Source organism: Gobio gobio (assembly GCF_949357685.1).
Source record: "Gobio gobio genome assembly, chromosome: 2".
NCBI classification, from domain to species: domain Eukaryota; kingdom Metazoa; phylum Chordata; class Actinopteri; order Cypriniformes; family Gobionidae; genus Gobio; species Gobio gobio.
In genome coordinates, this window is record NC_137098.1 from 66630787 (window position 1) to 66646352 (window position 15566).

At 41.7% G+C, this 15566-nt stretch overlaps 1 protein-coding gene across 1 annotated transcript; it reads left to right on the forward strand.

Moving 5' to 3' along the window:
- Positions 1-256: 256 nt before the first annotated feature.
- Positions 257-12155, forward strand: kcnj10a (potassium inwardly rectifying channel subfamily J member 10a; the record flags this gene model as incomplete). Its single annotated transcript, XM_079839300.1, has 5 exons — positions 257-614; positions 729-940; positions 1551-1682; positions 1773-1983; positions 10547-12155. The coding sequence occupies 5 exons, from the start codon at positions 257-259 to the stop codon at positions 10945-10947; spliced, it is 1314 nt and encodes a 437-aa protein (XP_079695426.1). The 3' UTR covers positions 10948-12155.
- Between the last annotated feature and the right edge of the window lie 3411 nt (positions 12156-15566).

Sequence of the window (15566 nt, forward strand, 5' to 3'; positions counted from 1 at the left end):
TCGTGGAGGCATACACGGAAGTCGAGAACAAGTTGGATAAAGGTGTTATTTTGATTTTTTTTGCGCACAAAAACTATTGTCGTCGCATCGTAAAATTATTGTAGAGCCACTGTTGTATATATATATATATATATATATACTAATATATATATATATATATTTTTTTTAAGGAATTACTTTGCAGACTTTTATATTAAATATCTTTAATTTCAGTGAACATGCACACTTTAAAGCATGTCTCTCTTCCCTCCTAGCTATGACCTCAGCCACGCCCCCTTCTTCCCGCAGCCCCTCCCCACAGAAGGTCTGCCACTCCCAAACACAGACAGATGTTCTAAAGCCACTCCTGGGTGGAGGAGGCGGGGCTTCACCAGGAAACGGACCTGCGGCGTTGAGACGTCGTCGACGGGTGCTATCTAAAGATGGGCGGAGCAACGTACGCATCGAACACGTCACCGGCCGAGGGGCGCTTTACCTGCGTGACCTGTGGACGACCTTTCTGGACATGCAGTGGCGCTACAAGCTTTTCCTGTTTTCCGCCACCTTCGCTGGCACCTGGTTTGTCTTTGGAGTGCTGTGGTACTTGGTGGCGCTTGTGCATGGAGATTTGCTAGGTGAGGATGCTCTTCGATTGCGCCTTAAATCACAGGCGGAACTATATTTATTTTCATAAATATTCAGATGAAATTGCAACCCTGTTATTTCTGGGTCTCGTCCCTCCTCACTAGAGTTTGACCCTCCATCCAACCACACGCCGTGTGTGATGCAGGTCCAAACTCTGACGGGAGCGTTCCTTTTCTCCCTGGAATCCCAAACTACGATCGGTTACGGCTTTCGCTGCATCACTGAGGAATGCCCACTTGCTATCATCCTGCTTATTGTCCAGCTTGTCATCACCATGGTGATGGAGATCTTCATCACTGGAACCTTCCTTGCCAAGGTACAACCCTTGAAATTTGGGTAAACACAGCATTTAGGTTGTAATTGTAAGGCGCCGTTCACACCCAACATTTTTTTTTTTCATTTCACTGCGCTAATTTTACTACATTTTTCAATTTAAACGTGTGTTTAACTGCTGCGCTCACGTCTCACATCTTTTGCAGCATCTTGTGCATGACACAGCGTTCTAAAAAGGATGTGATTTTTCCGTATTTATATGGATATCCATATTTTAAGACCGTAAAATACTTTTTTTTTTGTTATATTTTTAACAACATTTTTGATAAAAAAAGCTTCAAGTTTGCAGTGCTGTATTATTATAGCTATTTACGAAAATCTAATAGTAATAATAAATACTATTTATTATAATTATTATATAATTTGTCTCGTATATAATTATATAATTATTATAACTGTACTTTATTCTAAAACACACACTGCACATATGTCTTTAGTTTAATTGCAGCCTTTGCAATTTGATAATTGCACTGAGCCATACTGTGATTTCAGGTTTTGTTGCAGTTAACCGTGCAGCCCTACTGGAACTAAATAAATGACTTCATCTGGAACAATATCTTATTTAAATTGTACATGTATCCTGTGATGTATAGGTAGCTCGACCGAAAAAACGTGGCGAGACGGTGAAGTTCAGTCAGCATGCTGTGGTCGCCAACCACGAGGGCCGGCCTTGTCTCATGATCCGTGTTGCTAACATGCGTAAGAGTCTCCTTCTGGGCTGCCAGGTAAACACATCTCTGTGAAATTCAGATTAAATAATGCTGAATCTCATATTCATAGTGTATGAGCCACTCATCATATCTCTGATTTCTCAGGTGACAGGTAAGCTCCTGCAGACGTCACTGACTAAAGAGGGTGAGACGGTACGTCTAGACCAGAGGAATGTAGCCTTCCAAGTGGACACGTCCACTGACAGTCCCTTCCTCATTCTGCCCCTCACTTTCTACCACGTGATAGATGACAACAGCCCAATGCGGGCCTGGGCCGCCAAAGGTACGCAAGAACTAGAGGAGTTACTAGAACAATAAAATATTATGCAGTATGCAGTATGAAATGCAGAAAACACATTCCTTACTTTTTAATGGAAGTTGAACTGGTATCTTTGTAGCTCAAGTAGGTCTTGGGTCATGCATCTGCCAACTGTGTAAATGTCAGGCAGAGGAGACATCATTTCAGCTGGTGCAACCTTAGGTGTCAAAAGGGTTGGCGTTGCCAATGTGACGTAGGCCTGTAAGAGCTGTGCGTGTAAGAGTGCGTTCACACTTGTAGTTCGGTTCGTTTGATTCGTTTGGTCCGGACCAAAAAACAAAACATATAGTCCTGGTCCGCTTAGCGTTCACACTGGCATTTTTAACAGCGAACCTAAAGTTACCGAACCAAAGGCATAGGGATACGGTCACAACCTGATTGGTCGGCTTTTATGACGTATATTTCACGACGGAGCTGCTTACCGAACATTCAAAACAATGCTGTGTGCTGGATTAAACACGATCGTTTTATGCGTGTACATATGGTTTTATTTTTACCAGTTGAGAACTCACGAAGAGCTTACAAAATGTTCAAATATATCAATCGAACCGCACCAGAGTTGGTTTGGAAGCGGACAGAGACCCATCTTTTTAGCGCTCTTGGTCCGCTTGTGTGGTGCGCACCAGGGTTCGGATGGCAGCACTCACATATGTTCAAATGAACCGCACTAACGAGCAATTGCACCAGGGTTCGTTTTAATCGAACCAAACATGACAAATGTGAATGCACCCTAAACTTCACTCCCCTGGCCTCAAGAGGCACTCTGGTGACGGACACTTGAGACTGCTGTCTTTAGCGTCCTTGTTGACACTCCTGCCTCCCATGCTGGAAACGCTGGTTCAAATCCCCCTTGTCGGGGTGCGAGTAGAACTGGAGGGGTGACGTTAGTGCCGTGACCTGGGATGGGAGTAAGGTTTACACTCACCCGAGTGTAACAGAGGCCAGCTAGTAAGAGCTGTGCTGGTAAACCTCACTCCCCTGGCCTCAAGAGGCGGCCCTAGTGACAAACACTAGAGACTGCGGTCTTTAGCGTCCTTGTTGGCACGCCTGCCTCCCATGCCGTAGAACCGGAGGGGTTACATTGGTGCCTTGACCCTGGATGGGAGTAATGTTTGGGGGGTGAGTGTAACAGAGGCCAGCTAGTAAGAGCTGTGCAGGTAAACCTCACTCCCCTGGCCTCAAGAGAAGCCCCTAGTGACAGACACTAGAGACTGCAGTCTTTAGCGTCCTTGTTAGCACGCCTGCCTCCCATGCCGGAAACTCCATGGGGTTACACCAACAACTGGTGTAGAGATTCCTGTAGCTTAGAAAGTAGAGCATGGGTTTGATATTCAGGGTATGCATGAACTGAGAAGTTGCTTTTGTTAAAAGCGTCTCCTAGCACTTTTAAACGTACGACTAATTTTAGCTTCTTTGTGATTGTGCGGGAGGGCAGAGGTGGCACTAGCTATGATGGCAGATGAAAACTGTCAGTAGGATACACCTGAGATCAGGGACAGCGTGGTTGGGCTCCAGCAGAGTTTCTCTGAGGATAGAGTGCTGCACGAGAGAAACGTGAAACAGCAGTGTGGGGAGAGGTGTCAAAGACACCAGAGAAGCTCTGTTTCAGTGCTGAGGTCACGCAGCAGTCAGAAAGCTCAGGGAGTTCTGCCACTTTGAGCACATGCTGGTGCCCTGTTTCCACTGACACTTCACACCTGAATCAAGTGCGCGTGGCTGGCCAAAGTGGCTCAATTTATGTTTCCACTTTGCCTCTACTGGATTAATCATGAGGGTAAACGTGAACTAGATTTACTGTTTGCCTGTGCAAAACTTACTGCCACGATTCTAGGTTGTTGCTATGCAGTTGAGGTGCACTGCATTGACATTTATGTTTTTGACTTTTATCCAAAGCGACTTACATTGCATTCAAGGTACACATTTTACATTTTGTCAGTTCTTGCTTTCCCTGGGAATTGAACCCATGGCTCTACTGTTTGAGCAACAGGAAAGCCTAGGTGGTTTCTAGGGAATTTTAGTGGTTGCTTGGGTGTTCTGGGTTTTTCCTTCTTGGCAAGTCATTATTGTGTGTTCACAATTGTGTGTTATTTAGGAGTTGAACACAAATGAACGACACCACATAACTGTGAATGAGAAACACTTTCTTTGATGTCAAAACACTGCAGGGCTATGCGTCAAATCTGATACTGCCAGAATTTCATCTGAGGAAAAATTTGATCGCAATAGTCATTTATCGGCCAAACTAGCGATCAAAGACTTCAGATTTTGGCCTAGGATCATTGGAATTTAGCATTCGTAAAATTTGTCTCAGAGGGCCAAATTGTGGCCATAATGTATAGTATGCACATGGCTTGACTCTAAGTTTAAGCGATAATAATAACACTTTGGCAATCAGAAACAACCAGCATCAGAATTGATCAGCCAAGCAACAGCCAGTGTAGCTTGTTTTTTGATGCAACTGTAATGATTTATTGAGGTAATCCTCCAAATCCAGTGATAATGAAACTAAGGGCCCTATTTTAACGATCTGAGCGCATGGTCTGAAGCTCACGGCGCAGATGCACTTAGGCTGTGTCCGAATCCACTTTTGCAAGTTTAACAACGGGAAAAAAAACGGTTTGCGCACCAGGCACATGGTCCAAAAGGGTTGTACCTCCTCTCTTAATGAGTCATGGGTGTGTTTTGGGTGTAACGTGCAATAAACCAGAGTCTCATCTCCCTTTCCCTTTAAAAGCCAGTTGCGCTCGCCCCATGACGGATTCGCTATTTACATAGGGGAATCCTTTTATTTTTAATATTTGAAAATGTGTGTGCTACTTCGCATCCCTGTGTGTATAATAAGTGTACGCGCATTGTGCACCGCCTATAATATTACTAACGCACCCTTTAAATAACACAAAAATACTGCGCTATTGACTTTTTGTCGTTTTCAGTTCCTCAAAATAGCAGCGCTCCAACAATACACCTGAACACACCTGGTTTTCAGACCAGACGCCCATGGGCGAACAGATGGGCGCGAGTGCATTTGCTGTTTAAACAACTTGGTGCTAGACGTGAAAATGATAACTGCGTCAGGCTGAAACTAGCAAAACACACTTGCGTTGCGCCTGGCGCCGCATTGCGCCGGGTGTATGATAGGGCCCTAAATGTCTCAGGTGTTCTGGTTACTAACAGATCTCCCTGCATCATAAAACAAGATGTTATTTTAGCCATTAACTAAGTGAACGGCAAATTCAGTTTTTGCAGGTTTGAGTGTAAAAAATCAGGGAGACTGTCCAAGCTGCCTAGGTTGGTCAGTTTTGATGGTTTTTAATGTATTTTGGGCTTTTGACTGCTGGTCAAACAGAATGTTTTCCTGGTTCCTTTCAGCAAGGAACTCTGGTGTCAGGATTGGAGTTTGAGAATGATAGAAATCATTTGTGGGAAACACTGCAGAAATTTTAATTGAATTTCTGGAGGTTAAAAGACAGAAGCAGATTTCATGGTCTCTGCAGTAAACACAAAGTTTTAGTGTGAGTTGTAGAAAATTTAATAATGACTTAGGTTGGGGGGGGCATGTTTACAGGAACTTGGGGTTTCTATTATTGGCAGATGAGCTGTATTTCTCATGTCTCTTTCTTCCTCCCTCCATCTCATTTTCCCTCTTTCCCCCCATTCACTTTCTCTGCAGAAGTAGCTTTACCAATCCCCCATCCCTCTTTCTTTTATGCATTCTCTCTCTTTGGCTGGAATGCGTGTATGAGAGCGTGCCAGAGCGTCTCATTAGAAGCACAAAGCAGCCCAGTTCCTGGTGCTGACACGCAGGTCGTGGATCCAGTTACGGTCCCAGTCTTTACCCCATCGAGGGCCCAAGCTATCAGACCCTCCGGTCCCCGTGTTTGCACCGAATACGGCTCTCATCTCGCACGCCTGTGGGTTTTTCCTGTACGTGCATCTCCTTGTGTATTTGTTTCTAGAGTCTTTCTCCCTTTCTCAGTGCTTGTTTCTCATCGCATTTGTAGTCTAGCCAGATCGCCCTAGTGTAATTGACTGTAGGTGGATTATACGGTATAGGGTTATACTTAATAGACCCCACTTACGCCTAATGCTACCTAATCCAAATGAAACTCTTGATGACTTCCTGTGTCATCTTGTCAAACCAGAAATGACTCTGTTTTTATGTTGAGCTGACCATAACATTAGTTAATATGAGGTAGAAATGGCTATTCAGAATGCTCCCATGGAAGCACATTTGCACATGAATGGAGCTGAAAGAAGAACTGGCACCGGTTTTAAAAACGTGTGCGAAAGCGTGTCGCTGCATTACAGTAAATGCATGAGTGGCTGCGTGTAAACGTACGTGTGTGGATGTGTGCCCACAAGTGTGTGTGAATCTATAGTAAAAAAAAAACCTAAATGCACAGTGTGCCCGTCTGCTGAATGTGGCATTGTGTTTGTGTAAGAGGCTGAGGAGGAGAGACACAGGGCTCTGCATGCTGGAGCATAAAGCCATATGAACCGCTGAACAGGACGTTCACTCACAAATAGTCATTTCACCTAAAAACTACAATCCTGGCATCATTTACTCTCTCTATATAACTTTGGTTAATCTTCGAAACACAAGATAAGGTATTTTTTAATGAAACCTGAAGATTTTTTGTCCCTTCATTGATAGTAGATGAAAACTTAGAAGATCCAAAAAGTCATAAAGGTGTTGAATCGAGCTTAATGAATCGGTTTAAAGAGATATGAACAGATTTATTGTAGGATTTTATTCACATATAAACACTCATAGTGCATCACATATGGTAAACATGGCTTGTGTGTTTGTCACATGCTAGAACAAACTTCATTGGTTCTCGTTTGAGTTTCTATTTTATACGTGATGTGCTCTATGTGTTTAGATGTAAATAAAAGCTTAAATTAGATGTGTTCATCGTATAAGGTATACAGTTTTGCTTTCAATGGAGAAGCAGAAACCTCTCAGGTTTCATTAACAAACAAATTTGTGTTTCGAAGATTACCCAAAGTCTTAAGGGTTTGGAACATCATGAGGGTGAGTAAATACATTTTTATTTTTTGGTTAAACTATTCAATAGTCAAATTGCTTTAGAATTTATTTGACCAGATACAGGTTTAGATTAAGCCAGGGTTAGGCTTTAGATAAATTAGGGCATTTTAAATGCATTACTGGTGTGCATCTTGAGAAAAAAACAAAACAATGCACTAATGTATTTTAAGATCTGTCAAGTTGCTTTCAGTTAAGACAGCTCAAACATGCATTTTAGTCTGGGACTAGCTTAAGCCTTCTCTGTGAAATCGGACAATTGAGTTTCAGCATCTCAGACAGCCTCGGTTCATTTACAGACAATCGAAAGACTGTATCATGAGCTGCAGGCGTGTAAATTAACACAGTGCCTCTTCTCTCTGAAACCGGCAGTGCATTCATTTATTTGCCTGCAAACCACCAAAATAAAAGCTCAGTAGGGAAATATTAGTATTGCAATTTTACCAGTGTACTATATTGTTTTGTTTTTTTAAAGCAAATCCATATTTTCTAGTCATATTGAATGGGTCAAAAACAGTGGAAATGTGGCCTATGAAAACTCAAGTGGAAAGAGTGTTTTTTCATCAAACGTTTCACTTAAAGATTACTAACTATGGTATATGGTTTGAGTTGGTTCTTGTAGAGAACACCAGATGTGAACACCCAACTTTTCCAGGTTTTTCTCAAATCGTTCAACCTTAAAAGGATGGGTTGCACTCAAAAAAGTCCGTTTTCGAATCATTTTCATTATTTTCTCTCCCCAACAAATGCACCCCAATCCTTCTACAAATGATTAATTCATTATTAGGGAGCTATTCAAGCCATCTGGTGATAATTCCTGTATTTTTTCCATATTGCAATATATATTGCAGAAAAACATAATATCGCAATGTCAGTTTTTTCCCCAATATCATGCAGCCCTAGCTCAAATGGAACAGTGTTGAGCGGTTCTACTGAAATTGTTAGAGAAATATTCAAACAAAATGGCATTTCTGTTAATATTTACTTCAAACCTTTGTCTCTTCTTTTGTACATAGCAAAATGAGAAGTTTTGAAGAATGTTCCTACTATTCTTGTCTATACAGTGAAAATATTGATATACTGAAATATATCTTAATAAATAACTAGCTTTTTTATATGACAAAATTATCATCCAGAGACATGACAAAACGTGTCATCTAAATGTACTCCTATGTTTTCTTATTTACTATATTCTAATAAAAGAAAAGTAACTAATACGATTTTCTTCCTTTATTCAGTATCATATTTGATGGGGATATGAAAATGCACTGCAAGGAATGACTCATATATATAAATATCTCTTTTTGTCAAACGCATTAAAGACACAGTCAGAGGGCACTTCAGATCTGCTAGAAAACACACTGACATCCCCGAGGGTCTTTCCACTGAGATCTGCCACGATCAGCATGTGAACGACACCAAACTGTTAATGAGCACATCCATGTGTTCGCATTAATTAGCCAGTATGCTGTGAATTTATGAGCATTTATGTTATATGTGATGCTTCTGTCGATGCACGCTAGCCCTAAACAGTTTTGGACGCTTAATGTCATGCTTACTGACTTAATGTCAATGCATTAGAAGATATCACACCATTTGCATCTGTTGTTTTATCGTTAACAATAAAACAATAAGGAGCTTGCAAACGAATATCTTTGAAATGTTTTTGTGATGTCTTTCTGTAAAATAATGATACTTAGCTGCAATATCTGATGCCATGACATTCATAAGTGGGACCTAAGTGTTCAAATATGTTTATGAATTGGATATATTTGTGTGTTATGCATTGCAGAAACACACTTTGTACACACTAATGTGTAAGCATTGCAGAAACACACTTTGCCAAATGTTTGTGAGCATGATGAAGTGATCTTGTGTGTTTGTGGGTTATGAAACCCCATGTTTTTTGCTCCCAGAATGCAGAACTGGCTCTGGGTTAAAGGAGAGACTGTTTTCACAGATGACCGTCTCTTGCTCTGAATGTGGGATGTTGATGCAGGTGTGTGTGTGTGTGTGTGTGTGTGTAATTGTGAGTGTGTGTCAGTGGGTGAATGGCATGTTTACAAGTGAAGGCATTTGTATTTCTGCTGGTATGAGCCATAGGTTTCCTTGCATACCATCACATATGTTTTTTCTTTACACATTCTTCTGAGTTGTGTTAAACTATCTGCTTGTCTTGCTGCTCTCTGTTTTGATGCAAAGTGTGTGCATGGTGCCAGATTTTGTTGTAAAGGGCTTTATGCACATCTTTTGAAAATCATGCTCTCTTAATTTTAAAGGAATCATTCACCCAGAAATAAAAAATTCTGTCATCATTTACCCCCCTCCATGTTGTTCTAAACCCGTTTTTTTTTTAATGGGACCTATTATGCCCATTTTTCACAAGATGTAATATAAGTCTCAGGTGTCCCAAGAATGTGTCTGTGAAGTTTCAGCTCCAAAAAACCATGCTGTAGATTGCCATTTTTGAGTTGAAGGAAAAACATGCTGTTTTTGTGCAGGTATCTTTAAATGTAAATTATCTGCTGCCCCGCCCACTTTCCAGAAGAGGGCGGAGCCTGTACAGCTTGTGCCTCCTATACTCTGGCAAAAACTAAAACATCTGTTTGGTTTTGATTATCATCTCTATCGCGCTCACGTGACATTACAATTCTTCATCATCATGAACGTTTATTATCTACATGTATTTTAAAGTTATATCAGTCTAAACTTCTGATATATGGTTTTCTGAGCACACACACACACACTTGAAGCACGCGCAAAGAAAGCTGGTTCAGATGGAGCAAGTATTAAACTAAGTTCTCTTTCACGTCTTATTGCGCTTAAACTGTCAAATACACACAAAGTTCACATAAACACAGTCGGTTATGTCCTTGAACGTAAACAGCAGGGAAAGAAATCACATGTGTGTATTAGATCTGTGTATTAAAGTGACAGCAGTGTAATATACAGTACCTATTGCTATATGTGCTGTTAATATGAATCAAACAAGAGAAAAACGGAAAATCACTCACTGCTTTTTTACTTGAGACGAGGATTATAAACATGGCGGGCTGTGTACAGCTCACTGTGGGGAGGAGCTATGCTAATCTGGCAGCAGTGGGCGGGGCTTGTTCCAATGTGACATTACATTGGAGTGTATTACTGAACATTTTTAGAGACTTTCAGATTCATGGGGAAAATAACAAACTGAGTGGATGGATTCTTACCACATTAGGGTGGTTGTGTTCTCTGTGGACACATGATTATGTTCAAAAACAAGTGCATTTTGCATAAAAGGTCCCCTTTAAGAATATACCTTTAATGAGTATGTATGTATAAATAGGATGTTAAGTTCTGAAAAATCCCAAAAACTATTTAATATGACAGAGCAAGTTTGCTTATGTCTTGAGAGCTGCACCACAGTTTTCATTCGCCATCCTGAAAGAAATCCACACAGTTTTAGAACAACATGGGATGAATTATACTGTACGCTACTGTAAGTCTGTTTCACTACGTATCTTTCCTTCTAAGGTGGCGGTTGGACGGATCCGGAGCTGGCTGACTTCGAGTTGCTTGTAATCATGAGCGCTACCGTAGAGCCGACCTCGGCCACCTGCCAGGTCCGCACCTCCTATCTGCCCGACGAGATCCTGTGGGGCTACGAGTTTCCTCCCGTCGTCTCCCTGTCCCCATCCGGAAAGTATGTAGCTGATTTTTCCTTTTTTGACAAGGTTGCCAAGACCAAGACCCCGCCCCTTTTTAAACAAACCCCGCCTCCCAGCACACAGTCGCCACAACATCAAGGCAACGGCAGTGGAGAACAAGGGGCGGATATGGAGAAGATGCGATTGGAGGAGAGCTACCGGGAGGAAAGGGGGCGGGACAGGGGGCGTGCCCGAGACCAGCTTAGCGTCCGCATTAGTAACGTCTAGAGAGAGAAGCTCAGATGAATGACTGAGAAGGGGATCTGATGGAGATAAAATGCTTGAGTACTCGTTTGATTCAGCGTTAGCCAACTTTTTTTTTCCGATGCCACTGAGCTTACCTGTTTTACTAGGTAGCGTGCCAGCAGAGTTGGCTAGCGCTGAAATACACTGGCATACAAGCATGACATTGAGAAGAGAAAGCGAGCGGCTATGTTCGGAAGAGCACACTAGCATACTACTCTTGCTGTTTCTGCAGTGTACAGTATGTGTACTGTGCACAGCATGCATGTTTTCTCTATGAACAGAACACACAGATGATCCACAATGGCAAAATGATTGGAAAAACAGCAGTGAAACACCAACAAATTTGATTCCTTTTCACACAAATTATAATTACAGGGTCAGATTATCCATTTATATTTTTCTGCGGTTCCTTGCACAATACTAGGTAATGACCTGAAAGCATCTTTAACATAGTTCTTGATTTGTAAACGAATATATTTTGATGTTTGCATCACTTAATCAGCTCCATATGTGTGACTTTACTGGTGCAGCAAACCAGTGTTGCCAAGTTGCCAATTGGGCTACTTTTAAGTTGTTGCCGTGGACAAATTTATTTTCCGGTGGGTTGATTTTAACCCCCGTAAGTACGATTTTGGCACCCCAACACCCCCAAAACACCCCCAAAACACCCCCAGACATACAAATTCAGTGGAGAATTCGGCCGCCTGATGGAGAAAATCGCATTGGGCTATTTTTTGGGCTACTTTTGACTGGCACTTTTGTTGCACAGACCTGGCAATCCTGCAGTAAACCTGCTCTGTATCACTTGAAGAAGCTCAAAGACTTGTAGAAGCAAGCTAAAATGTCATGGTTATTATAATAATTAATGTTAATAGTTGGGTAATGTAGGGAATAGTGAATGAGGGTATAGGGGGCGATTTCAAAAACACATCTACTGTCCCAATGTGTAGTGAACCAGGGTCCTTACCAGTGCCCGGATTTGTGTACAAGATATACTGATTTACAAGCTAGGGAGCTATAGGGAGCTGATTGAGGGTACAAACAACATCATTGTCAAAGCGTTCCCCGTTCACACGGATCCGCTAAAACGATTAAAAACACTGTATTCTGCTACCTGGCCAGTAGATGGCGACACTACGCACCTATTGGCTGAACACGTAATAGAGTGGTACAGGTATGACATCACTTTGTAGGCCAAAACACGGAAGCGAGTTAGCATTTTAGCACTTCTGGTTCCCTTGTCTTGAAGTCAATGTTTTTTTTGAATGGGATGTTGGTGAAATGGCTGAAATAAGGTCTGTGGTGAACACAAGCTCAACACACTTTCACGTTTTATTCTACGACATAAAATACATCAGTATTATCCCACTCTGGATTTTTTGAAAAATTGGCTAAATGGGTCTAGAGAGGCTGTCGGGGAGATTAAACGTCATCAGCCGAACAGGTAAACTCAGTCCGCTTTTAAAGCCTTAAGGCCTTTGCACACTGAGTCCGAAATTTTTGCATGCGTTTTTTCGTATTTGTAATCCGAAAGATTCGTCACGCACAGAGACCTTGCACACTGAGTCCGATGCGTATTACAGTTTTTTCAGTTGCTTTGGTACATTTCTCAGATCAGAATTGAAATTCTCAAAGCTACCTGTTCAATCTTCACATCATTGTGTCACTTGTGCACATCAAAAAAGCAGTTTCTCATTTCTTTGAACAAGTTGCAAATACTTTGTTACATCCATGCAAATGATTATGTACAATTCTCTGCTGTTTCCTACACTATCAATTGCTTACGTCATGTTGATCAAAATGTATTATAATGGGTCTCTGTTGAATAGTCTCACCCCCCACAACATTTAGCCATTAGTTCATAGCAGAAGTCTTTACATGCAAAATGGTTGAACATGTTGTCATAATATGTCAAGCATATTTCTATACATTTCCTTTAGACGTTCATATTTCTACTTTTGTTTTTCAGTTTTTTTTCCTTTGTGCTATGCAGTGCTGTCTTTTTCTCTCTGTATCGCAATGACATGGTCTGTCTTTGCAGTCAAATTACAGTACAAACAGTAAAAGCATAAATGTGAATCTTGTCCAGTCTCTTGCAATCAAACTCACTCATACACTGAGGTGTAACCTACAATTTACAATAATTGTCATCAAAACTTTAGCCATATTTACATCAGAACATCCCTCCAGAGTACTGTTATATTGACAACATGACTAAGCAATTTGACTGTCTTATCCGCACACAATGACACAAGGACCATTCTGATGGCACTGACGTGTTCATTGACACAGATATTTACTTTTGAGAGATGAACTAAGGATTTTGAGCAAGAGACTGGCTTTTGCAGGTAATCCATGGTGTTTTGCTATTTGTACGAATTGTTTTGAGAAATGCACTTACTGTTTTGCAAATGTCGAGGATGATTCGAGAAATGTACCAAAGCGACAGAGAAAAACTGTAATGAATGCGTTACTGAAAAAAACGCAAAACAATACAAAATGCCGTCTTCAAGTAGTCTCTCTTCTGAAAAAGAGAAAAAGCGATCACGTAGAGAGGAAGATGCAGGTATCAAGGAGATGCAGGATTATCCAGACCAATTCAAAGTTTACTTTAGAATGCCAGTGGCTCAGTTTGATGCTTTGCTAGCGATACTGGAGCCACATATTAATGAAGACCACCAATTTCCGTGAATCAATTGATCCTGAACAGAGACTGGCAGTATGTCTTAAGGTATGGATCCGCACGCGCACACACACACACACACACACACACACACACACACACACACACACACACACACACACACACACACACACACACACACACACACACACACACACACACACACACACACACACACACACACACACACACACACACACACACACACACGCACGCACACACACACACACACACACACACATTTTGCATGCGAATTTCGGTATTGTGCTCTTATAAACTAGTCTAACTCAAAAGTTCTGGGAAAATGTTTTGAGAGAAAAACTGAAAGACTTCAGTCGGAAGCTTAGCGATGGGGACGTTGAGGACGAGCGACTGCAGTTAGCTTTTTACTTCTGGAGACTGCATTTAGGCTTCAAAATTAAGAAAAGTTGTGTTCATCGGTGATAATAATCTTGATGGACAAAACACGCAAGTATCATAAACTTTTGTTGATCACAGAGCTTGTTTTTAGCGATAATCCAAAAGCCTATGGGAAAATCTCATTGGGTTTTTATGGAGGGAACCGGTGTGATGCGAACTGCCGGTTGGCCTACAAAGTGACGTCATACCTATATACTACATACCTCTATACTCATGTGCATGTGACCTCACCGTTTTCACAAATTTGCATTTTTATAGTTTACACAGAGACAGTAACGGTATTGTTTTCAAAAACTTGCACTTTAAAACCCATTTTCAGAAGTTTGTGAAATTTCAGGCCACCAAAACACAGTTGCTATGCAAATGAAAGCGGCCAAAGCGGTGTCGTGTAAACGGCTGCTTATACCCCTTTTCCACCAGCATGAACCTGGTGCTAGTTCAGTGCTAGTGCCGGTGCGACGAACGAGTTTGCCTTTCCACATGCTAGAGAGCCGCCACAGAGCCAGTCTTACGTCACTGTTTACGTCTCATCTTTCTCAACGACGCTAGCGAGGCAGCGGGAAACACACACACACCAGGCTTGTTCGAGATGCACTGGTGCTGCGCAGACCGATCAGAGTATGATATCAAAGTACCGCAAGAGCGATTCAAAAGCACAAGGAGTCGTCTACTCTCGCTGTACTTTGATGTCATACAGCGATGCATCTCAAACAAGTCTTCCATCAACAATGGCGAACGTTGTGTTACTATTGACGCTATTGAACGCATTCGTGCAGCTCGCCGTAATTTGTATAGACGGAGATTACAATCGAGCAGCTATTAGCTCGATTAGCTGCTATTTCAAAAATGGCGGTCACAAGTTTGTGTTGGTCTTGTTGGTTACTGTAACCCCAGCCCCTGACACAAGCGGTTCTTACTTCCAGACCAGCAATGTTTCGGTGCTACTTAAGAGACACTTTTCCTGGTTCGGAGCTGGTGCTTTGGGTGTGGAAAGACAAATAACTGATTTGAAACCAGCACTGCCTTGGTGGAAAATAGGTATTAGCACAGAGAACAGAGTCAGAGCACACTCGGATATGTATCCCACAATGCAGTGCACTTGATATAATAGGCGTGTTTGACTTGAAGCGGTGCTGTATCGGTGCTTTTGATGTCGTAAAACACTCCTTATGATTTCAGAACTGTAACGCCAGCGTGATTTTAATCATTTACCAAAAGCTGCTTGAGGTGTTTAAACTAGGCTGTATGTTTTCAGCACTAAGCTATTCTCCAGACTTTCTTTATTGGACTGCCAGACGTTATTAAAAATGCAATTAAAAGGAAGCATTCGCTGAATTAAACACATAACGCAATGAGGTCATTTGACAACAATGTAGCTGACCACTATTTGAAATGCTATCGTACTATCACACGATGCTTTTAAAAATATCATGCAGTGCACAGGCACAGGATCCTAGTGTTCCAGTCCGAACACAGTCGCAGACTTACATGAGAAATA